This window comes from Podarcis cretensis (genome assembly GCF_951804945.1).
Source record: "Podarcis cretensis genome assembly, chromosome: 8".
In the NCBI taxonomy this organism is placed as follows: Eukaryota; Metazoa; Chordata; class Lepidosauria; order Squamata; family Lacertidae; genus Podarcis; species Podarcis cretensis.
The window spans coordinates 52,070,774-52,094,714 of record NC_137177.1 but is presented as its reverse complement, the minus strand read 5'-3'; the positions used below and the strand labels follow the sequence as shown (position 1 = coordinate 52,094,714).

General features: G+C 49.4%; 1 protein-coding gene across 6 annotated transcripts in view; it reads right to left on the bottom strand.

The window, feature by feature from the left end:
* Positions 1–921: 921 nt before the first annotated feature.
* The window catches only part of ZFPM1 (zinc finger protein, FOG family member 1), a 119,073-nt gene continuing 96,053 nt past the window's right edge, over positions 922–23,941 (bottom strand). For 3 of the 6 annotated variants that reach the window (XM_079988721.1, XM_079988724.1, XM_079988723.1), the window contains exons 4-10: positions 22,736–22,869; positions 11,074–11,179; positions 8,225–8,434; positions 7,348–7,572; positions 6,371–6,466; positions 4,249–4,404; positions 922–3,237 (exon numbers count right to left, since the gene is read on the bottom strand). In XM_079988721.1, the coding sequence (XP_079844847.1) occupies positions 953–3,237; positions 4,249–4,404; positions 6,371–6,466; positions 7,348–7,572; positions 8,225–8,434; positions 11,074–11,179; positions 22,736–22,869 (3,212 nt within the window). In that variant the 3' untranslated portion in view covers positions 922–952. Of the gene's footprint in view, positions 3,238–4,248; positions 4,405–6,370; positions 6,467–7,347; positions 7,573–8,224; positions 8,435–11,073; positions 11,180–12,844; positions 12,886–22,735; positions 22,870–23,941 lie in introns of those variants that run through there. The other 3 variants (XM_079988722.1, XM_079988726.1, XM_079988725.1) reach the window with 3 other exon arrangements.

Genomic DNA, 23,941 nt, shown 5'->3' with positions numbered 1-23,941 from the left:
ATCCACAGGGATTCTCAGGATTTTTGCATTTGGTCACCCCAAATTCACCATCAGATCACATATCTGTGGCCACAGCATGAAGCACAAAAATGATTCATCCACTGTTTCATTCAGAATGTTTTTTCCCTTGTTTTCCTCCTCTAAAAACGATGTGCGTGTTATGGTCAGGTGCGTGTTATAGAGCGAAAAATACTATATCTTGGGGGTCTCTCTGGGTATGAGAGGTCTTTCCCTAACACCCCTGGTGGAGAAAAGTCCCCAAAACCTAGGAGAAAGGCATTGGGGAAATAGAAAGCAGAGACAGGAAGCAACTTGGGCCTCCAGAGGGGTTGGCTGAGTTGGTGGATTCACTAGAAAAGCAGAGAGGCTCCCATTCAGAAGCTGGCAACCTGGCCCTTTGCCCCAAGATTTCACCTGTGCAGCTGCTGCCCATTCTGAAATGCCGCCACTGTTATTGTTTTCAGGTCAATTCATTCTAGACCATCAGGGCTGAGAAGGGGCAGAGCAGTGCACCTCTCCCGCAAACTGGCCTCAAACTCCCCCAGATGTAAAAAGGAGGGGGTGGGTGGGGTAGAGTGATCCCTGATCTCTTATTAGCGCTGGGATTGAGAGGAAGGGTTTACACCGAGTCTGTGAGCTGGGGCGCCCACTTTGTAAGGAAGACATCCCCATGGCTTCCTTCAGCTCCTCCGAGCCCCTGCGTGCAACTTGGCTGCCCCCCCTCCAGGGCTCCACTGGCACCTTAAGGAAGAACCTGCCCCCTTTCCACAGCCCTAGTGCAAAAACAACCCTTCCCCAGGTCCAGAGCAGGGGGCATGGGACGCTCTCGACGGCAGGAGAGTCCATCATGACTGGCTGCCCCCAAGCCCTACGTCCCTGCCCCCCCATAGCCATGAGTGACCAGAGGCTGTGATTCTGGGATGCCAAACAACACCCAGGCCTGGACGAGGCTTTACTTGACGTGCTCGGCAGCGTGTGAGGAGCAGTAGTACTTCTTGTGGGCAATGAAGGTCGAGAGGCTGCTGAACTTGATGTTGCAGAGGCGGCAGTACCTGTGGTTGCCGTTGGCCACAGGGGTAGGGGGCCCTTTGCCCAGTGGGGTCTGCATGCTTTTGTCCGTGTACCCAGGAGGGGCGTTGGGTGTTGCCTCGGGCAAGGGGGAGATGGGCAAGGGGGCAGGAGGGGAAAGGGGGAGAAGGGGCTGTGGGGAGACGGTAGGGCGCGGGCTCCCGTTGGAGACGGAAGGAGCAGGAGGCTCCCTGCCGTTGAAGCTGTCCTTGCGCAGTCTGGGGAGGGGCTGTGGCGGGGAGGCAGTGGGCAGCGGTGGGAGCAGGCTGCCCTCTGCCAGCGTCCGGGTGGCCTCTATCAACGTGGCGCCAGCCACCGTTTTGGCAACAAATAGGCCGTGGGCATTGCGGAAGTGCTCCACCAAGTCTCCCTTAATGGCTCCGTTGAGCGGGCAGTAGGGGCACACCACCAGGGGCACCTTGGCGCCTGGGAGGTGCAGGGCTTTGGCATCCAGGTAGCGCTGCGGAAGCGAGTCCAGGCCAGGAAAGGCAGCCGGGGGTGCTGCAGGGCTCACAGAAGGGACCCCCTTCTCTACTTTGACTAATGCTGCTTCAGGTTCCTCGCTCAGCCCTTCGGGGCTGCCCCGAGGTTTCGGCACAGCTGGGACGGCCCCTTTGATCTTCTGCAGCTGCTCGAGTGTGCTGGGCTGCAACGGTGTGGCCGGGCAGTAGTACTTCTTGTGGGCCAGGTAGCTGTCCAGGCTGTGGAAGCTGATGCGGCAGGCCGTGCACTCGTGGTAGTCGGCCAGCGGCAGGAGGGAGGCCGGCAGCACTTCCGCACCGCTGTGGAGGCGGGGCTTCTTGCTCAGGTCAATGGGGCCGTCCGTGTCGGGGCTCGAGCTAGGGGAGGGGGCAGCCTTGACCACAGGAATAAGAGCTGGGACCACGGGGGGCACCTCGGGGGGTGTGGCATCCGGGGCACCGCTGAGCTGGTTGGCGGCATTGTGGATTTCGTACAGCTTGCGCCGCTTGCGTGTACGGATCGGCTGGGGGAGGAAGGGCACCTTGCCCGCAGTGCCAGCCCGACGCAGCGGCGGGTCGTGGCGGGAGGCACAGTAGTAGCGCTTGTGCACCATGTACGTCTCATGGCGGCTGAAGCGGATGTTGCAGGCTTCGCACACAGTCCGGCTGGGGTCATCATCTGGCTCCTCCATGGAGCTGCCCCCCGGGCTCCGGCTGTCCTCACTGATGCGCCCCGTCCCATCGGCCTCAGGGGAGGGGCTGGTTTTAGCCCCACCCTCCTCCACCTTGATCTCTTGCTTGACCTCTGCGACACTGGGTGGGCTGGCGCCTGGCCCAGCTTCCCCCTCATGTGTGGCCTTGCTGTCTCCTGGCAGTGGGGGCGAGAGGAGGACTCCAGGTGTGGGAGGGCCTTTGGGGGGCACTGAAGGAGCCGCCTTCAGCTTGCGAGGGCCGGGGGGGCTCTCCTCTGCCAAGCGGCGGCTGGAGCAGTACAGCCGCTTGTGGACGTAGTAGTTGTTGATGTTGTTGAAGGTGATCTCGCACTCAAAGCAGGTGGCGCCCTTGGGCACTGGGGTGCCTGGGAAGAGGACAGGGGGCACCACGGTGTGGCCTTGCTTCAGGCGGCTGTGCACCAGCTCCGACATCTTGGCCAGGATCTCTGAAGCTTGGGGCACCACCGTGGCCTCGTGGCCAAACATGTACTGGGGGAGAAATATTGTGCCACCAGGTGTGCTCGACCCGGGCTCGCTGGGCACTGGGCTGGACCCGGGCGTGGGGCTGGTGATTTCAGACTTCACCTTTACTGAATGCAGGCTATGTGGAGAGGATGCGCGAGAGGAGGCGTCTGGCTCCAGCTCAGGACCAGCGGTTGCCCCTGTCTGGGAGGTCCCCTTGAGGGCTTCCCCCTCGTCTTCAGGCTCCTCCTTGATCTGCACTACTGTCACCTCATCCCCCAGTGTGGAGGAGAAACCTTCTTGGGGTGGGGAGCCATTTGCCGCTTCCTCCGTAGGAGGTGCCATTACCCCCTGTGTTGCCAGTTTGGCAGGGGTGTCCAGCTGGCTCTGGGCAGCTTTGGGCTCCAGGCCTGGCAGTACAGCTGCAGCGGTGCTGTGCAGGACCACGTGCTGTTGGAGGCTGGGCAAGCAGTCAGCCACATAGCCACAGAAGCTGCACTTGAAGGTGGAGGCTGGGCCCGGCGTGTTCAGACCTGTAGGGAGAAGGGAGAGGTGCTTAGGTAGTGGCTCGGCCATATCCTCACAGCCCTGAGGTGGCTGGCTGTAGCATTGTCACTGAATCTTGTAATTTTCGGCTCAGAGATCTACGGATTTGGCTGCTTGTAAAGCTTGCCTGGGAAGCAAAATGGAAATTATTCTGCCCAGATTCTTCTTGGGCTCAGATTAAAATCCTACCTAGAAAAGAACAAGTCCTGCTCCACTCCAATTCCTCCCCAACACTGGCCACATACCTTCTTCCTTAATGCTTGGCTAGTAGTGGAATGGAAGGGATTTTGGCCCAACACTACTGGCCAATAGCACTAGGAAAACTACTTTGCCCAGTGCTCCAAGCTTCTAGGTAGCCAAAGAGTGGGGGCAGCAAGTCATGTAGACAGGCAGGTGAATGGGAAGATTCAGACCCTGTTGCTTTACCACAGTCCCATAATGAGGGCCATGATGAGGTCTGAATTAGCTTGGAATCAAACTCAGAATGAACTGAGGACGTTTCCAAGTCACAGAGGAAAGCAATTCTGCTTTCTGAGCCTGACAAGGGGCGTTCATCTCATCATTAGTTCCCCAAGCATGCTTCTTCCACAAATGCTTGGCTGTATATGTGACACCTACAGATAAGCCCCTCTGTGGACACAACCCCCAAACTGACTCAAATCTCTGAATTTAAACAATTTATGGCAGGCCATCCCCTTAATAATATTATTAAATAAAGTAAAAATTAATGGTAATGAATTTCATACAGCTAAGTCCTACTCAGAGTAGACTCACTGAAATAAATTATATATTAATTAAAACAATTATTAATATGATGGTAAGAAGCACAACATAAAAATTCTATCCCACCTCCGCTGTAAGAAGCTCAAAGTGGTGTGCTCTTTCTCATTTTATCCTCACAACCACCCTGTGAGGCTGGCCTAGCTGGGATTTAAACCTGATCTCTTCCTGATCCTAGTTCTAGACCCAAACCACACCATGTCACGTGTCTGACTTACCTGGGGCCAGGGGCTTGGTGGCCGGGGCAGCAATGGTGGTGCTTTGGGCGTAGACCTCCCCCTTGGAACCTGGCTGGCAGATCATATGATTTGTGACCAGGTGACTGTAGAGGATGTCCCTGGTGGTGGAGATGAATCCGCAGCTGTGGCAGACACCTGTAGAAACAAGGGAGAGCGTTAAGAAATCAAGATGCATGAAGCTGCCTTCAGGCTGAGACCGCCTACCAGCCCACCTAAATCCAGTGCCATCCACTCTGACTGGCAGCAGCTCTCCCAGGTCTCAGAGAAGGGTCCTTTCTGAGCCCTGATACTCAACTGCTTCCCTAATGGAAGATGCTTGGGATGAACCCAGGGACCTTCTGAATGCAGAGCTGGTGCTATACCACTGAACCATGGCCTAATATTTTGTTGGGCTTTGAGTGTGAAGTGGGTGAGCAAGAGCTCCACGCATTAGCAAGGGTGTGAGGTCAGCTGATGGAGGGAAGCACTGTTGACTGCAAAGAGAAGGACCTCCAGACAGCTCTGCTACGCTACATGCAGAACAAGGCCACCTAAGACCACCCTTAGCCCATCTAGTCTAGCATCTTGTTCTAGCATCAGTGGCCATTCAGATGCCTCTTCTGGGAGGCTCAGAAGCAAAACTCAGAGTGCATCAGCAACTCTTCCCACTTGCGATTCCCAGCTGCTGGTGCTCAGAGCCACTGGGTGGTTTTCAGCTATGTCTTACTCAAAACAGACCCATGTAAATGAATGACTAAGCTAGGTCCATTAGTTCTAATACGTCTCCTCTGAGTAAAACTGAGCTGAATACCACCCGTACTGTCCCTGATCCTCAAGGTGGTATAATGCCATCATGAGTTGCCACTGGATCGTTGAGCGGGCAGGAGGACCAGCACTTTTGTGTCTATTTATTTCATTTATATCCCACCTTTTCCTCCAAGGAGCTCAAGATGGCTTCCTGTTTGTGGAATGTTCTCCCCAGGGAGGCTCACCCCGACACCTTCAATACTTTTGCACCAGGCAAAAACATTCCTCTTGTCCCAGGCCTTTGGCTAATTAAACAATTCATGGCCTTTTCCACTGTGGTTGGATCCAGGGGTATTGCTTTTGCTATGTATTTTTGTGTTTCTATATTGTAAACCACCCTGCAATCCTTGGATGAAGGGCGGTATAAAAATTTAATAAAGAAATTGATATATAATGAATTGAAAAAGATGTTTAAATATACGTTTGTGAAGAAACCAGAAGCCTTTTTGTTAGGAATTACAGGAGGAGAAATTAATAGAAGTGATTATAAACTTTTTCAATATGCAGTGACTGCGGCAAGAATTTTAATGGCCCAAAAATGGAAACAAGAGGAACCACCGACACTGGAAGAATGGAGGCGGAAACTGATGGACTTTGCCGAACTAGATAAATTGACAAGGAAAATTAGATATCAGAAAGACCACAAGTTCACTCAGGACTGGAGAAAGTTTACGATTTATCTGGAAAATATTTGTGATGAGCAGACAACGCTAGTTGGATTTAAAGAGGCTTTGTGAATGAGTAAGGGTATTGTAAAAGGGAAAAGAGCTGTAAAGATTTACAAACTGGCAATATAATTATAAAGGAAATGCGGAATAAATATAAAAGTATGAGGATTGCGGGGGGAGCGGGGGAAGTCAAAAATTTGTAATATATGGAATATGATCGTGTTCAAATAATTTGTAAAAGAAAAACTTTCTTAAAAAATTAATAATAATAATAAAAAAATTAATAAAGAAACAAAAATCCCAATACAGGTACATGGTTCTTCCCCTCTCCTCACTCAGCTCCTGCAACAATTCTGCAAGGTAGGTTAGGCTGAGAGGTAGACTTTGGTCGAGGGTCAGCCAGTGAACCACATAGGTGAACCCCAGCCTCCCAGGTTCTAGGTCCAACATACTATAACCACTACACCGCACTGGCTAACATACTCTGGGATGGGGACCATCTCACTTTTTTGTTTGAACCACTTCTAATAAGCCTGTCCCCATTGAAACCAAACAGTGCTCTATCTAAACAGTACTGCCAGTGGTCTACCTCTACAGAGCACTGCTTGTGAGCTGGATCTCTCACTCCAATATTGATTGGGGATTACCGTTCAGTGTGTCTGTGTGGACCTTCAGGTGACGCTCACAGTTGGCTTTTGTGGTGAAGGCAGAGTGGCAGATAAGGCACACAAATGGCCTCTCTCCTGAAAGAGAAGCCAGAAGGAGACAACAGCATGAGAAAGGTGACCACAAGACTTGTTCCATCACCCAAACAGCAGGGAAGGGCCCAGAGCACTCCAGTGCCCTTTATGTTGGAGAAACTGGACATGGAGGAAGGAGTTACTTTTTTCAGATGCACAAATAGCCTCATGTATGGGATAAGCCAACAGCCAAACCAGCTGCTATGTCAACAGCCCAGTGCTGTCTATATAAGTGATTAAGGTGTGTCAGCTCATCAGTCAGTGAGTGGGACTTGTGCTGTGTGTCAGGGTCAGTCTTGAGAAGTGAGTCGGAGCCTGTTATGCTTCAAATGGCTGGAGCTACAGAAATACTTCTTACTTGTATGTATGTATCTGTATCTGTATCCGTATCTGCATCTGCAAAGACTACAAACTATATGCACATATCAACATCTGAAGCCTTATCTTCTGCTGCAGTAAAAATTTGGGACCTTAAGCTGCCTCTGTGTGGTGACTGGAACTGGGGGTAACTTCTGCTACAACTTCACCTAAGATTCCCAACACTTTAGTAGACTATTCCCAGAGAAACATATCAGGATCTTCTGCAACGTTTCTGGGATGCAGCTGAAAAGCACCCCCTGCCAAAATGCTTTGCCAACCCAGATCCCCACAGCATCTGGAGGGCAGGAGGTTAGCTACCTTTGCTCTAAACCTTGCTGTGTCTTTTGCATGCCTGCACTCTTTGTCTCCATCTCTCTCACACATACACCCCCCACTTTCTGAAATGCTGTCCTCCTGCAATCCAATTAGTTCAGTCTTCTTTAACACCTCCTCCTCATTCCTCCAACAAGCCCAAAGCGACCACCCTCCCCCATCCCAGAAGGACAGAGGCAGCACCCTCGTACCACTGTGGCTCCGCATGTGTATCTCCAAGGAACTGGCGCTGGGGCAGCTCTTCTTGCACTGGGGGAAAGGGCAGATGCGCTCATTCGGATAGGCCTCTTTGGGCTTTTCATCCACCGTGGGAGACGTGGCGTTCTGGCGGCTGGCGCAATAGTACATCAGATGGGCCTGCAAGTTCCTCTCGCTCCGGTACCAAATTCCGCAGTCCTTGCAGGGAAAGACGTCCTCTGGACAGAAGGGAGAAAGTCGGGGAGAGGGAGGGAGAAAATAAAATAAAGGAAGCACCAGCTATATCCATCTGGATTCCTCAACTCCAGCATCAAATGAAGGGGAGTCCGCCACCTCCCAAGGTGACGGTCTCTCCTGCTATTGAACAGACTGTAGCCTCCAGAAATTCCTTCTAATAAGGACACCAGAAGAGACCTATGGGGTCAGACCAGTAGCCAATCAAGTCCAGCATCCTGTCCCCACAATGTCCAAAGCCGAAAAGGATGCAGGGCAAAGCATTGCATCTGCGCATTGAGCAGTTTGCACTACTGTACAAGTGCGAAGCATGATTTAGCACTGCTGCGCATGCGGCAAATCCAGAAGTAACCTGTTCCAGTACTTCTGGGTTTGTCGCGGATGTTCGCCAGAATGGACGCTGGATGAGGCAGACGTTTGCGGAGGTATTACTGTACAAGACTTGGGCTACGTACACATTGTTGGCTTAAAGTGAGTGCATTTATTGTGCTAGGGTGACAAAGCACTTTCATCCTCTTTAACTGAGCAAACCTCAATGTCTGTTTTGCCCTTCCACACAATAATGACCACCTTGAGGTGCCCTAAATTTGGGATCCAGGGGGCATAAGAAGCATGGACCATACCCTGGGTACTTACTGTTCACAACCGCTGTGGCCAAGATGGCTGCCATGCCCGCTTGCTGTGGCAGAAGCTGGATTTCAGGGGCCAGTGCCGCTGGGTAAGAAGGCCCCTCAGGCTCAGTCTTCACGGTGTGGTTGGGAATCCCCATTGGCTCAGCCATGACAAACGCGCTCAGTGCGTCTCCTTCTGAGATGGCTTTGGTGGTTTTGCACCAGATAGAATCATCTGCAGATATGGCAATGGGTGGGGAGAAAGACCATTAAATTAGATTAGCCACTTCTCAGTAAGAATGGTCACATTTGGGTTTCTTTCAGTTTCTCATTTCCCAAGTATTCAGTTCAGGTCTCTACACTTATCATCAACATTTTAGAGCTAATTTCTCTTAATATACACATTATCACAAAGTAGTTTCCACTGATATAATGCATATTTGCATGCTGTTTCTTTGCACCATCCCTGTACCACTTAATATATAAAAATATCTCCATGCGGTGTACAGAAAACTAAAGCAGCAACAGCAAAGACAACTTAAAAAACAAATGTTACAAAAATACACACTGTTACATATGCAAAAATGTTAAAGGTAAAGGTAGAGGTACCCCTGACCGTTAGGTCCAGTCGCAGACGACTCTGGGGTTGCACACTCATCTCACTCTATAAGCCGAGGGAGCCGGCGTTTGTCCGCAGACAGCTTCCGGGTCATGTGGCCAGCATGACAAAAATGTTACATTAATACAAACGGCTAATAAAGATAGACCAACATAAATTGTGTCTCCATCTGACACACCCACGCCGTCTCCTCACTCTTACCCAGGACTCCACCCATCCACTCTGACTCTCACTCAGGGACCAAACAAGCTCACAGATCACCCACATAATTTGACAAAGAAGAGGGTTCTTCCTGGAAACTGCTGGCATCACCCTAGCCTCTCACTCCAGGCTTGCTTTCATGGGCAGGCACCAAAATGGACGGAGCTGTTCAGCAGTTAATCAGCTCCACTGCACATTCCCACTTCCAGGGAGCAGAAAGTTGGGTGAGTTTCCTGGGAGGGGGTCCCAAGGATGGAAAAAGGACAGCCCTCCACTCGCAGCACTCTCTCTCCCTACTTCTCTACTTCCAACTTCTTAGTTTACCATAATATGTGCATTTTACTCTAATGTATGCATTTGCTGGAGAACTGCAATGCAGAATTCGGAGAAGTCTGAATTTTGAAGTGTTTGCTGAGTTTTGGTTCACGTATTGTTTCAGAAAGCGTGAATTTGGTAGGTTGGCTTTTAAATGTGAACTGAATCAAATTTCTCCTTCATGCCCACTTCTGAATAACCCCCTGAAAAGCATAAGACAATTGGATTGGGGGGGATATTTTCCACCCTGAGCTAAATTCCAGTGTATCCTCAGAGGAGTAAAATGTCCCAAAAGAAAGCCATGCTTGTTGGGTAGGCAGTTAAGGCTCTTTGCTTAGCTTAGATATTGTTTGGAAAATGCCATGGGATATGTTAAGACTGGCCAGGATGAAAAGGCAGCCGAGTGACGGTAAGAAACAGATTCCTTCTTTTGTTTTGTTTGTCCCAGGATCTTTTTTTGGTTTTTCAGGGGGGAAAACCTGTTTGGGTATTTAACACTGCATCATGGCTATTGGTACACATAGATCGGAGTCCCAGAGAAATAAATTCTCAATTAAAACCTGAAAGTGAGAAAAACTGAGGTTCAAATCCATACACAGTTCATTAAGCGGCCTTTTGCAAATCACTATCAGGCTAATGTACCTTGCAGGGTTAGGCTGCAGCTAAACCGTTACTCTTGAGTCCCCTTGGAGGCAAAAGGATAGGATGTAAGTGGGACCAAATAAACTGAATAAGAATAATGTTGTAGTAGCTGATGCATGCAATACACAAAACCACCCAGAGGTGGCAGCATCAGCCCATGGCTTGCCAAAAGCTAGCATTAACCATTTCCTTCTCCCTCCCTTTTGCCACTCTGCTGCCCATAGCTTTTTTTCTTTTTTCTTTTTACTCCCAGCCACCTGAAGGTCCCTTGCTTATTATCCTTGGCCTCCCCTATGGCTGGAACACCCTCCCTAAATGTTTCCACAGTACCACATCTGCCTGCCTTCATGTCTTTCTCTTGAAATCTGTCTCCAAACCCATTTTTTCCCCAAGTGGGCTTTAGCTTAACTGTCAAACCCTCATGCCCAACAGTAGTTATATTTTGGGTACATGCTACTGTAATTTGCCCACCTTCATTCCTTGCTATTCTCGTCTCTCCTTTCCTCTGCTATTTTCCATATTGTTTATCTTAGAGGGCAGAGGCCGATTTGTTGCCTATGATAATCTGAAGGGCAGTTACGTACACTAATGGTGTTGTATATGTTGCGATAATCATCACCATCACCCTGAGCATTTACAGAGTGCTTTTGTGAGCTCAAAGTGCTACCTACACACACACACACACACACACACACACACACACACACTACTGTGTTGTAATCTGCACTGTTATGTTGTAATATGTACAACAACCCTCTAAGGTGGGCTAGTTTGATTATCCTCATATTGCAGACAGGGGCCAAGGGTTGGCCAAAGTGTGGCTTAATCAAAGGGAAACTGGAGAGAGGAGATGAAGATGTTCAGAGAAGATGAAAAGGGGTGGGACATCCCTCTGCCCAGAGAATGGACCAATTACAGAAAGACTAGGTTGTGGCTTAAGAAAACCCTTAGGAATCCAACTCTGCCCTTAAGTGCCAAAAAAACCCCCCAAAAAACTGGCTCTGTTAAGCAACGCTGTTCTTGTTTTGCGAAAACACTACAGATCAAATGCCTCCAACTTCTGCCAGGTGCCAAGAGGCCATTGTCCAAATACTTACCCTTCTTGTAGATCACAGAGTTGGTATCACCTTCTCCAGAAACCAAGGGCAGCTTCAACAGCCAGCAGTTGTCATCTTCCAGCACCAGGGTCACAGGTGGGTTTGGCTAGAGACAGAAATATAAAAAACAACATATGTGTCACTTACACAACCGGACCCTCACCAGCACATTGTGGTTTCTTCACTTCAGCTGTTACCCTGGTTCCACATTGTGTGGAGTGTGTGTATATACAGAGCACCCTTTGTCAACCAGGGGCCCTCCAAATATTTTGGGCTACAACTCAAGAAGAGAAGTCATACACCATCCACTGAAATGCCCTGTGTGAACGTCTCAGCGAGCTAATTCTTCTAAAATAGACACTTGCATAAGTTTCATAAATGGGAGGGGGGAGAGGTTGAATGGACAACCTTCCAGGGGCCACATGCCAGTGGTGGGAGGTTCCAGTGTCAAAAGTGGGTGGAACAACAAATGTAAATTTGACCAAATGTACAATAGGCTAGTTTCTACACCCATCCCTCTTTATCCTCCATGCAGACAAACAAGAGGAATTACCAGGGTTCAAAGGCACATTTCAGTCAGGCAAAAACGCTTCCGGTGTAGCCTGCAAAGTTCTGAGGGCCAGTTGGAGAAGGATGGGTCCCAGGCCCTGAAGTGTCCCACCCTTCCCATATGCTCCAGCCCAACATGTGGCACATAAACCCTCCCACCACATGTGCAAGGAGCCTTTCCTCCCATGAGGAGTCATGAGGATAGGGAAAGGAAGCACAATGTGCACGGATGATGAGCGGTATATGTCTGTATGGCTGCTTCGATCCAGAGATGGCCAACCTCCAAGCAGCTGATTCATCCTTTCACTGGCCTAGTGGCAAGATCAGTTTGGTCACGTAGCAAGGGAGGGAACTGATGATCACAGCCAAATCTAGGACAAAGATGAGAAGACCAAGGCCACATTCACAACATGCATTTAAAGCACTGTGATACCACGTTAAACAGAGATGGCTTCCCCCAAAGAATTCTGGGAGCCGTGGCCTGTTAAGGGTGTTATGAGGCCCCTGTTGGCTTCCTAGAACTACAATTGTCAGAGTTCCCTATGTGAAGAAGGATTGATTGTTAAACCACGCTGGGAACTGTAACTCTGTGAGGGGAATGGGAATCCCCTAACAACACTCAGCACCTTTAACAAACTACAGCACCCAGAATTCTTTGGGGAAAGCCATGACTGTTTAAAGTAGTATCATAGAGATTCCCCTCACAGAGCTACAATTCTCAGAGTGGTTTAACGGTCAATTCCACTTCGCAGAGAACTCTGGGAATTGTAGCTCTGTGAAGGGAATAGTGGCCTCTTGACAACTCTCAGCACCCTTAACAAACTGCAGCTCCCAGAATTCTTTGGTTGTTTAAAGTGGCATCACAGTGATTTAAAAGTATGGTGTGAATGTGCTGCAGGTCGTAGCAGCTGCATGCCTGGTTGAGTACACAACTGGGGAACACCACTTTGCTCCCATCTCCACCCTCGCTCTCTCACACAGGTCAGTCTGCCATCCTTGAGTCTCCCAGAAAGCAAGCCAAGGCTTAACTCCCCTCAGGGTGACACTAACAAAGGGGTCCCAGCAAGCGTCCTACAGAGAGGCCTCCGCCTCTGGATAGCCCACCCCCCCATGGGGAAACTGAGCCCACTGCTTGCTGCCTGGGCAACCCCGTGGCACAGCCAACGGCTGGCGGAGCGTGACTGCGAACACAACAAGCTTGTTATTTCCTCTTCTTCTTAACCTGAGGGCCGACCATCACCGGCTGGGGAGGAAACAGCCACTTCACCCCTAACCTCAGCCATGCAGAGAGAGGAAAAGAGATTGGGGGAGGGAGGGAGGGAGGGAGGGAAGCAGGAGGGATGGGACAGGGCTGGAGCAGCCTCACGCTGCTTGGGGGAGACAAGAGGAAGGGCCTCGGCGGCGTCCCGGGCCGGGCGAACAATCCTTGTGTTGCTGACGCGGCCATTGATGGCACCCTGTTTGGGGGCAGACCAAGCCAGCCACAAGGCCCAAAGCCATGACAAGAAGCCCAACTGCCACATGAGGCTTCTTTCCACCCCATGAAAGAAGTGGCACTTGTAAGCACTGGCTAGATTTGACAGGTGTCTGGTCTGAGCCCTCTCTCCCCTGATCCCAACATAAAAGGTGTTCCCTGAGCCCAAGTAGAAAATGATGAACCATTCACTTTTGTGTGTATGAGACTGATCTTGGGGCTAGTCCCAGCCCAAAGGAGGCTTGCGAGAGTCAAAAGATCCGGTGAATCAAGAATGGCAAGGCCTCAGAGCTAAACAGGGTTGCCCTGAGTACAACCTCTGACTGGTACAGCAACAAAAAAGCTGTGTCCAGAAGAAGTGTTGGCCGAAGCCTAGGGAGGTTTTTTTTTTATGAGACCTTCCAGGGCAGACACATGCTCTAATGAATGCAAATTGCCTCGCTCACATTTATGCTTGCCAGCGTGCAGTAAATAAATAAAAAACAAATGGATGACAACACCCCCTTCAGGTGACCCACAGATCTATGTCCCCCTCTTTAAAAGGTGGCAGGTTAGTGCAAAGCACTCTGTCCTGTCAATTCAGCATCCACACTGCCTCTGGCGAAAGAAGAAGTAAAAAGAACACCCCCAGGCTAATTCATGGAACATGTGCATCTCCAGTGCCCTAAATCCAGCATTAGGTACGTATGGGTGCTCCATCTCAGGAACAAAGGTGCAAAAACAAAGATGGTGTGACTATACTTGGAATACTGTGCTTAACTCTTAACTGCTGTGCCTTACAAAGTGTGCAATAAGAAAAGGCTCAGGAAAGGTTGGAGGGAGTGTGGATGGAGGAAGAGGCGGCTCTGGGTCAGGATTTGGGAAGCTGTGGTGTGCCTGGCCTCCAGATCCCAGCAGCCCCACAGCCAATCGTCAGAGATGATGGGAGCTGGCCTGGACCACACCTGGAGGATCCACAGGGTTTACAGCCATGCCCTGGGCAGAGAGACACTTTCTTTGAGATGAGCAGCAGCGCTGGCCTTCCTCATTCTCCCCCCCCCCCCCCGCAACTTTGCCTCGGCTCCTCTCTGCCTTCATGTGCCGCTAATGAATATTAATGAGCAGAGGAGGGAAAGAGAGAGAGAGAGAGAGAGAGAGAGAGAGGAGAAAAATTAATCTGCCTGATCCTTCGATGGCTGCAGCAGTAACGATATGAAATCTAATTATTCGTCCCAATATTTCTAAACCCTCCAACTCAGACTGACAGTCTTGGTCGGTTTAGAGCTTATCACTCCAAGGAGCAGAGTGCTCACGGCTTGATAAAACGCACACACATGCACCACACACACAACTCTCCCCCCCCCTCATTTACACACATGCGCACACACTTTTGCTGATGCTGCAAGAAAAGAAACATTCCTAACTTCAGAGAGAGAGAGAGAGAGAGAGAGAGAGAGAGAGAGAGAGCGCAAGCAAGATATATCTTGGGGGTGGAAGAGAAGTGTGTCACTGAAGACACATCCACATGCCTGGGTCTTTTTTTAAAAAAGGGGGGGTGGATGATTCTCTCCAATCTGCTGATTCAGCATTTCTGCTCCTGGCTGGCCACAAAGCCATGAAAGGTACACAGGGGCCACAGTGAATGGCCATGTTCACTGGGTGGAAAGATGCCCAAAGCCTCCGTTCAGTATGGGACACTTCACTGTCTGATAATGGTTCGCTAAAGATAGAGAAGGGGACCCATGCCATCCTCCCCCATCAAACAGTACTCTCCTTTAGATCCCTCCTCTAGAATGTAAACTTAAAAGTAATTTACCATATCATATACTGTATAACATTTTGGCGCAACTAAATCAAAGTTGTCATGAATAAATTGTGGAGCGTAAGCAAAATTTTCAAAGGCTTTAGCTCTCTTCCCTATTGAGCTGTGCAGGGGGGCAACCCCCCCCCTGGCTTCTCAGTGTTCACCCGGTTCACTGGCCACATTTGGCCATCATGGCTTACTACACATGGCCCACTGGCACCTGCTATGCACCTCCCTGCTAGGGAGGAACAAAGAACAATCCCTGGCTTAGACTCACATCTGAACTGGGGAGAGCGGCTTGTTTTGGTTGCAACATTTGCAACAAGCCAAGATCTGTAGCTAAAGGTTTGCTCTTGGGTTTACTGACTGTGCTCTGCTACAAGTGAAACAAACCATCATCTCTGGGTTGGATGTGATGCTAAGCCAGGGATTGTGGTTTGTTTCCTTTGCACACTACCAGCGATCAGTGAAGTGGGTGCAATTGGCTCTTGCTCAGTAAAACTAGGGAGAAGAGAACTGCAAACAGCTGCATCCATAGGAAACCATGGGCGAACTGGCACCTCTCACCCATTGATTTACATCCTTGAAAGGGAAGCCAGAATAATCAACTGGTTAGAGCAGGGGTCGGCAACCTAAGGCCCATGGGTCACAAGTGGCCCATGGGGGTCATTAACCACCCATGGACCCCTGCCGCCCGCTCGGTTGGCTCCTGTGCACTGCACTAAACCAGCGTGGAGCAGAGCGGGAACCGCCTTCTGCGACACTGGCCGGCTTCCCGTTGGCTGTGGGAAGCTCCTGCAGCCAATGGGAAGTTGTTCACGCCTCCTCTGCGCCATAAATAGTGTTTGCACATGCGCGCGTGTGCACACTCCAGCCCACCGTGCCATCTGCGGGACCGTGAACTGGCCCAAGCCACAAAAACTTTGCCAACCCCTGGGTTAGAGCAACCCTAAAACATTTACTACATTAAGGCCTTTTAAGTTTGGCTGGGGGTAGGAGGCTAGTAAAGGGGGCATGATAGGGGCATATAAGATCCATGGTGTGGAGAAAGTAAACAGAGAGATGTTTTTTCTCCTTTTCTCATAATACTAGAACTCAAAGATGTCCAATGAAGCTGAGTGTTGGAGGAGGCAAGGCAGACAAAAGGAAGGACATCTTCACACAGTGAACAAACTATGGAATTCTCTCTCGCAAGGTGCAATGATGGCCACCCACTCTCAGGCAGCTATAAAAGAGCATTAAGCAAATTAACAGAGGATAAGGCTATCCATGATGGCTATGTTCTGCTGCCATTGTTGGAGGCAGTAAGTCTGTGTACTACCAGTTGCAGTGAATAGTGGGTGGGGACGGTGCTGTTGAACTAAGTTTCTGCTTGCAGGCTTCCTATTAGGGTATCTGGTTGGCCCCTAGGAGAACAGGTTGCTAGACTAGATGGGCATTTGGCTACTTACGTCCTTGAATACTTTTATTTATTTAACTTGTTCTTAATCGCTTGCTGTTATAGTTTAGTTCAACTGTTTGTACATTTGGTATTTTCATTATGGTTCAGGGGTCACGGAAAGTGGCATATAAACCCCAAATTTTCAATAAAATGTGTTTTTTTCCATAAAAAAAAGGTTTTCTCCTTTGCTGCCCCATATATTTGGAATCACTACCCAGCATAAAGCCACCTCTCCCAGGATCCCTCCTGAAAGCCCACATTTCCTTTGAAGATTCAGGGGCTTTGTGCAAGGTTCCCCTTACTATAAACAGCAGCTTTTGCAATATTTGTGCCTACCTGGGCTACAATTCTCCCTCAGGCCCCAAGGGCACAAGCGGTAGTCCAGAGCTCCAGGATGGGAACCAGCTTGGCAAAGGCTGCCCTTCTGTAAGTCAGTCATTCACTGTAACTCTATTCACAGCTCTTTGGGGCAAGGAGTTCCCCCCACATTCTCACCTGCAAAGCTCCCTGCAGGCTTATGGTGCTATATGGGTGCAAAAAGATGCCTGCACAAACCACGACGGACACATTGGAAGTGGCTCATTCTGTTGCTCCATTAGCCCTGCCCTGTCGTCACCACCCCCAGGTTCTCGAGAGCGCCCTGGAGTCAAGTAACAAGACTGTCTCTTACAAATAACTCCAGGCGACAAGCTCCCAAAGGTCTGCATCCGTGCCAACCTGGCTCCCCAAAACAGCCCCCCCCTTTCCCCACAATGCCCCATTGGGAGCATAAAGGGGCTGTGAGAGAGACAGACTGGCAAGCAAGGTGTGGCTTCCTTCCCGGACACTCTCCATGCCAGCCCCTCCGTGGTAAGTGGGTCCGGGCAGGAAGGCAAGGCAGAGAAACCCTCCTTGTTTTCCCCTTAACAAAGAGGTCAGTGTCTCCAATCTGCAGCGGCCCAGATAACCATCGGAAACTGTATCTGAGCAACATCCGCTTGGGACTTTTTTTTTATCTGGGGCAGCCGGACCCCTTGCCAAACAAGGGAAGGGAGAACCGTCACGCTGGTTAATCATTAACTTCCAGGATGATTCGGCCCTCCCCACAGGAAGGTTTGGGTTTTTTTGCTTGCCCTTTTTTTTTGAGGCTGGGGAGAGACACTTCACTGTGGCAAAGAGTGCCAGTCTTGCAGCGAGGGGTAAGGATGCAGAGAATGTGTGCTAATGGCATCTTCTCACAGAGATGCTTTGCGTGCAGAAGGTCCCAGGTTCAATCCCTGGCAGGCTTGGGAGTGAGACCTCTGCCTGAAAAGCTGGAGAGCCGCTGCCAGCCAGAGTTGACAGTACTGAGCCAGGTGGACCAATGGATTTGACACAGCAGCTTCCTATATGCCTATGGCATTGTAGCATGAAGCTGGACACAGCCTATTTTTTTTACAAAGCTGCATTAGGATGGACAAAGACTAGGGATGGGCTGAGCAGTTAATTCCATCTTGTTTCAGCCTCGCTGCCACTCAGTCGTGAGCCTGTCCCATGCATCCTGTGTGCACTTTTTAGTGTAAACACACACTCTTCAATGCATTCACCTCAAAACACGCGTTTTATATGCACTGTTGACACAACATGCGGATTTTGGTGTGCACTTTTTGCAGACTGCAAATGCACTGCAAAATCCACCGTCCAACTGGGAGCTGTGTTATGATCCACAAGCAGGGTTGGAGCCATCAGGTCAGGTTGGTCTGTTGCAAAATGCAGATTCCTCCCTCATTCCTAGTAGGGCCTGGCAGACTCAATTCTGCTGCCCATCAATGGCATGGGAGCCTGAGGAGGGGGCAGCTACATCAGTTCAAAGATCTATCTAGTCCAGCAACCCGGATTCCCGTAACGTGCCTCCTGGCTGCTCCCACAAGCAGGGTGCAAAGGCAACACCCCGCCCCACGCTTCTCTTTTTGTCTCTATTAGGACTCACTGCAGCTGTGATTGTGAGCTGTTTTAAACTGTTTTGAATGCTGCATTTTATATTGCTGTAACCCAACCTGGGGCCTTCTGGTGAAGGGTGGAAAATAAATATAATAATCAACATATTGAACATATTTAATCCTGGCACTTTCAAGTTAAGAGGGTCATCCAGCAGAAGATGGGAAATGTTTCTCTCTCTGTCTGGGACCCTGGAGAGCTGCTGCCAGTCAGAGACAACTATACTGTCTTAGATGAACCAATAGCCTGATTATATAAGGCAGCTTCCTGCTTTCCCTTCCCTAATGGCCATCATAGACTGGAGATTTTTCATACCAGTTACTGAAGAAAAGATAGTTGGGAGACCCATTTTTCTGTGCTTCCCCAATCTCCCCCTCCCCAGGCAAGAAAAGAGACTGATAGTCACTTTCGGCCATAGAGAGCAACAACCCTTTCCTCTGTCTTCTGGGTTTTAAAAAAACAACAGAGAAGGGAGGCAACTGAAAATATAAAGAAAAGGAAGAAACTGGGGCGGGGGGGGGGAGGAGAGAGAGAGAGAGAGAGAGAGAGAGAGAGAGAGAGAGAGAGAGAGAGAGGGCAGGGCTGGGAATCATCAACACGACTTGATAAGGGAAGCTGCTGAAATGGGAGCAAAAATATTTAGACAATAAATGAAGTATCAGAAAAAAGCAGCGGCATATCTTTAAGAAATCAATCATCCCGTACCGGTTGTCTGGACATACGGCGCCACAGGAGAGATAGCCGCCAAACTGGCAAGATAAGGGTTAATCAAGGATTTAATTTGGCAAAAAAAAAAAAAAAAGATAAACGGGGAGGCTTGAGCTGGGGGGGGGGAGGGAGGGAGAGAGAGAGAGAAAGAGAAGGGAGAGGAGAGGAGAGGCCAGGGCTTTCTGTCCCACATCCTTCACAAAGCCCCATAAAAAAGAGTTGGAAGAAATCCCAAAAGAGCCACCGCCGCCGCCTCCTTTTCCCACTGGCAGAGATCGGGTCTTGCCCAGGCCAAGGTCCCTTGGATAGCACTTGGGGGCAGCCTAACCACCTATAGAGCAGGGCATGAAACATTGTGGGTATGGGGGTGCCAGGCATCCCCCCCCCAAGTTGGAAATTCCTTCCCCCACAGAAGTGTGACTTTCAGCATATGCTGAAGATGCACCTCATTGCCCTGACCTTTGGGCACTTAGGGACACTGGATCAGGCTGAAAAGGTCCCGCCTAGCTGAGCATCCGGCTCTCATGGTGGCCAACCAGAAGATTGTGGGAAACTCTCACGCAGGACCTGAGCACCACTGCACTCTCCCCTCCTGTGGTTTCCAGCAGCTAGTATACATAAACATAGCTGCCTTGGACCAGGTTGGTACAGCATCGCCATCATGGCTAGTAGCCACTGACAGTGTCCACCTCCTCTACTTGAGATGTCTATTTTTAGGACCCACTCTAGTTGTGATTGTAATTTGTTTCAAACTGCTTTGACTGTTGTATTTTTACATTGCTATGACCTGCCCCAGGTTCCTTCTGCTGAAGGCAGGTAATAAATCTAACAGCAGCAATGGCAATAATACAGTCAGGGCTCAGACAGACCCAGAGCTATGGAACAAGATCCTCCAAAGAAAGTTAGCACCAACCTGCTCCCATTCTGCTCTTCCTGCCTCCTCCAGTGGGGGGCAAAGAGGGGGTGGAAGGGGCCAAACTGCTGCTCCTCTCCAGTGCCCAACTCCTCTCTTGTAGGAGGAAGGGTGTATCATTTGGGTCTCCCACCCCCTTCCCCTTTTCTGAATTCCAAGTCATTTCAGAACTCCCTGAGCCTAGTTATAAATCATGTCCATAGCTGGTTTTTTGGAGGCATGCACATTGCTATATTATTCTTATCATTTGTTCTAAAAGGTTTTGCAATATTTTTATTGGAATCAGACGTGTACTTGTTGCACAAAATGAGATACTCATGCACACACACAACCCCACAAAACAATCTTGATTCTGACGTCCTTCCCCTCTTCTGCCAAAACTTGAGAAGTTTAAGAGGAAAAGGAAGCAGGGCCAAAAGAGGTTGTGAGGATGAGATACTGGGTTTGTAAGTCAATACAAAACCCAGGTTTGGACACCCAAGAGGAGCACAAATGGAACAAACTAAACAACAGAAGCCAAAGATGCACAAACAACATATTATGCTGCCTTCTTCTGTGATAGACCATCAGTCCAGCTACTTTAGGGAAGCCTACACTCACTAGCAGCAGCTTTCCATGGCTTCAGGCTGAGAGGGGCCTTACCCAACCTCGTGACCTGGGATGCTTATGGAAGAGATGCCTTGTGGAGAACCCCCATTCCCATCACAAAGCTGCAACGCCCAGGGTGCTTTAACCACCAATCCCTCTTCCCAAGGAACTTTGGGAACTGTGGCTCTGTGAGAGGAAAAGGGGTCACTTAACAACTCTCAGCACCCTTAAAATACTACAGTTCCCAGGATTCTTTGGGGGAATCTGTGACTGTTTAAAGTAGTATGATACTGCTTCAAATGTACGGTGCGGATGGGGCCCAGTTGTTCCAAAGGCAGGTCCACTTTAAGATTTATATCCTGTCTTCATTGTAATTCTTGCTGTTTTACTTTCAATCCCTTTCCTTAATCATCACTAACATAGAATTTCCCATTTCCATTGTCACCATTGGGAGCTGTCCACAATGACCCCAATACTTCTTTCCTGGCCAGTCTGGAAGCTCCCCAATGCAGACACCTGTGTGGAGGGTGGTGGGGCTGAACACATGAACACAATGGGGAAGTGGGGTCAGCCAGCAAACCCCTGCTCTCGGAGAAATGAAGACCCAAATGAGATGGAGGTGTGGAAGCTGTGGCCCTCCAGATGTTGCGGAACTACAATTCCCATCATGCCCTGGGCTACTTGCCATGTTGGCTGGGGCAGCTGGGAGTTGAAGTCCAACAAGATCTGGCTAGCCACCTCCAATACAGCAGCTGGCTGTAGGTATTTAGCAGCAGAAGAAAAGCACTCTGTGCATCCTCAAAGGCGCTCGTATTATGTTCCAAGCTGAGGCACTGATGTGGAAAAAAATTGCTCTGGGGGAATTACAGGCTCTGCAATTTGCCATCCATGAAACTGGGATACACATGGGATTATTTTTGGTTGCAATAAGCCTTGCTCCTACTTGATTGACATTGGGCCTCATTTACTACTTTGTTGCCTGCTCATTACAGGGCCTAGAGAGATCCTTTTGAAGCTTTTCACAGCTTTGCTCGGTTCATTGGCCTCCTGAACAATTTGGGGTCACCTGCGACTTGGCCACCTCCCTGCTCAGCCCAGCTCCAGATCGCTGATGAATAAGCGAAGCAGCACCAGTTCCGAGACAGAAGGGCAAGACAACTGGGGAAACCAGAAATTAAACCCAGCAGGGTAGAGGCCTTCCAGCCGGGATTTCAAAAACATACCACAGGCCTGTGCAGAAAGGAGCTTTTAAGAACCTGATGCTGATGGGATATAGCCCTGCCATGAGCCACACTAATGAGATTAACTGCATGGGAGAAGCTGCCTCCTGCTGACGGGCACTTTGTGTGTGGTGCTAAACACAGCCTCGTAGCTTGGCCTGTGCTAAAAGGATGCTGCTTGTAAGTGAGAAACAGAAAGAATCAGAAGCATTGCCTTGGGGTGTGGTTATGATGACCACCACTTATTACCTGTGGAGATGCCTGAGACATGCTGCGAGGGCTGGGCTAGCCAAGACGGTGTCCTCCAGATGCCTTGGACCACACCTCCCATCATCCACGATAACTGACCAGGCTGACTGGGGCTGATGGGATTTGTAGTCCCAAGGCATCTGGAGAGAGCCACATTGGCTTAGAATCATAAAATTATAGAGTCGTCGAGTTGGAATGTACCCTGAGGATCATGTAGTCAAACTCCCTGCAATGCAGGAATATAGAGCTGTAACATACAAGGCTTGAACCTTGGCATTATCAGCACCACACTCTAACCAACTGAGATATCCATGCTTACACCTGTACTGGACAACATAAATAGATTTTTTAAGTCCCAGGAAGTGGAAGGGACTGCCTTAAAAGTGCAGGAAGGTCTGAAATGACAGCCAGGCTAGGAATGCCATCTGGTGCAAGCTCAGCCCCAATGCCAGGATGGTGTAGTGGCCAGAGTGCCAGACTAAGAGTCCATGGAACTTAGAACTGCCTGCACTGACTGGCAGTGGCACCTGTAGATGCAGACGATTGAACCTGGCACCCCCTGCATTCAAGGCAGGTGCTCTACAACTGCCCATCCCTTAACTCACAGGATTTCTGCAAGGATAAAACTGGAGTGCCATGGACTGCCTTGATCTCCTTGAGGGAAGGTGGGATAAAAATGATGCCACCCACCAAAGGGCATTGCAGCTTTTTTCTGCAGAGAGGAAAAGAGGAGAGGGATGCTTGCTTTCATTTCTGCTGACTTACTGACTGCTTTACTTACTGGCTCACTGTTCCCTGGAGAAGCAGGCTCACTGTGGATATTCCCCTGGTACGGACCCCAAGACAATCCCTCAGGCACGTTCTGCCTGGCACGCACTTTGCTCTCGCCCTCTGATGTCATCAGCTCCAGTTCACCTGATGGGACAGGAGGAAAAAAAGGGAGATCAGGGAAGCAGAAATCAAGGAAGCTTCTTCGGTAAGGAGAGACCTCCCTACCCCTGTAGGTGGCGTGGGCTTTGTCCTTTCTTAAAACCACAGAAATGGCCAGATTACAATGTTCCCATAACATCTATCAACCAATGGAGTGGGAGAGACGGTGCCATCTGGTTGCACACCAGGGTGACAGATGGACCCTCCTTGTTTTGTCAGGTGAAAATGAGGTTTTCAAATTTGCTTGTGAAAGCATGGAAGACCTCGGTGCATGAGCAAAATAACTGAGCAGAGGCTAGGTACTATTTCTTATTCTTTAATGAGGTTCCTACTTCACATTGGCAGTTGAAGCAGAAGCACTTCTTTTGCAAAATTGTTCACATTTCCTGATTAAAAGATAAAGGTTGGGGAAGATCTTCCTTTAAAGTTCAATATGCTTAATAAGTTGAATTAATTCTACAAACATATTTCCTGTGGCTGTTGGCTGAGCATAATAAATTGGAATTATACTATGCACTGTTGCTTTCTGCAGAGTGAAGGTATGTATGTCTTAGGGCTGGGCGATGCTGAGTTTTCAACATCACCAGCAAAACAACGCGGTTTGGCGATATACCGCAATGTTGGGAAAAACTGCATTGGCCCAAGATGGCAAGATGCCAAGTGAAACTGCCACAGTTCTCATTGTGGGAACCAAGGCGCTTGCACCCCAGTACCTCATGGGCTGTGGCCAATACAGCTGGCCCTAGCCTGCTGCTCAGCCAGGGGGTGGGGGGCAGAAAGGCTCCTGTCCCCAGCTGAGCGAGCCCCGAGGCCACTGGGGGCAGGAAATGTTATTTGCAAATGTTATTTATTTATTTCTTACAATTTATATACCGCTTGATTGTAAAAACAAACAAGCCATCAAAGTGGTTTACAAAAATAAACATATGTAGTAAAGACAAGTAAAACATTGAGATAAGTAAAAGTAGCAATAAACTAAAAGCACATCAGATTCTATGTATCTGGGCAGACTTGTCTAAAGAAAAGTGCTTTTAGTAGATGGCCCAAAGAATACAAC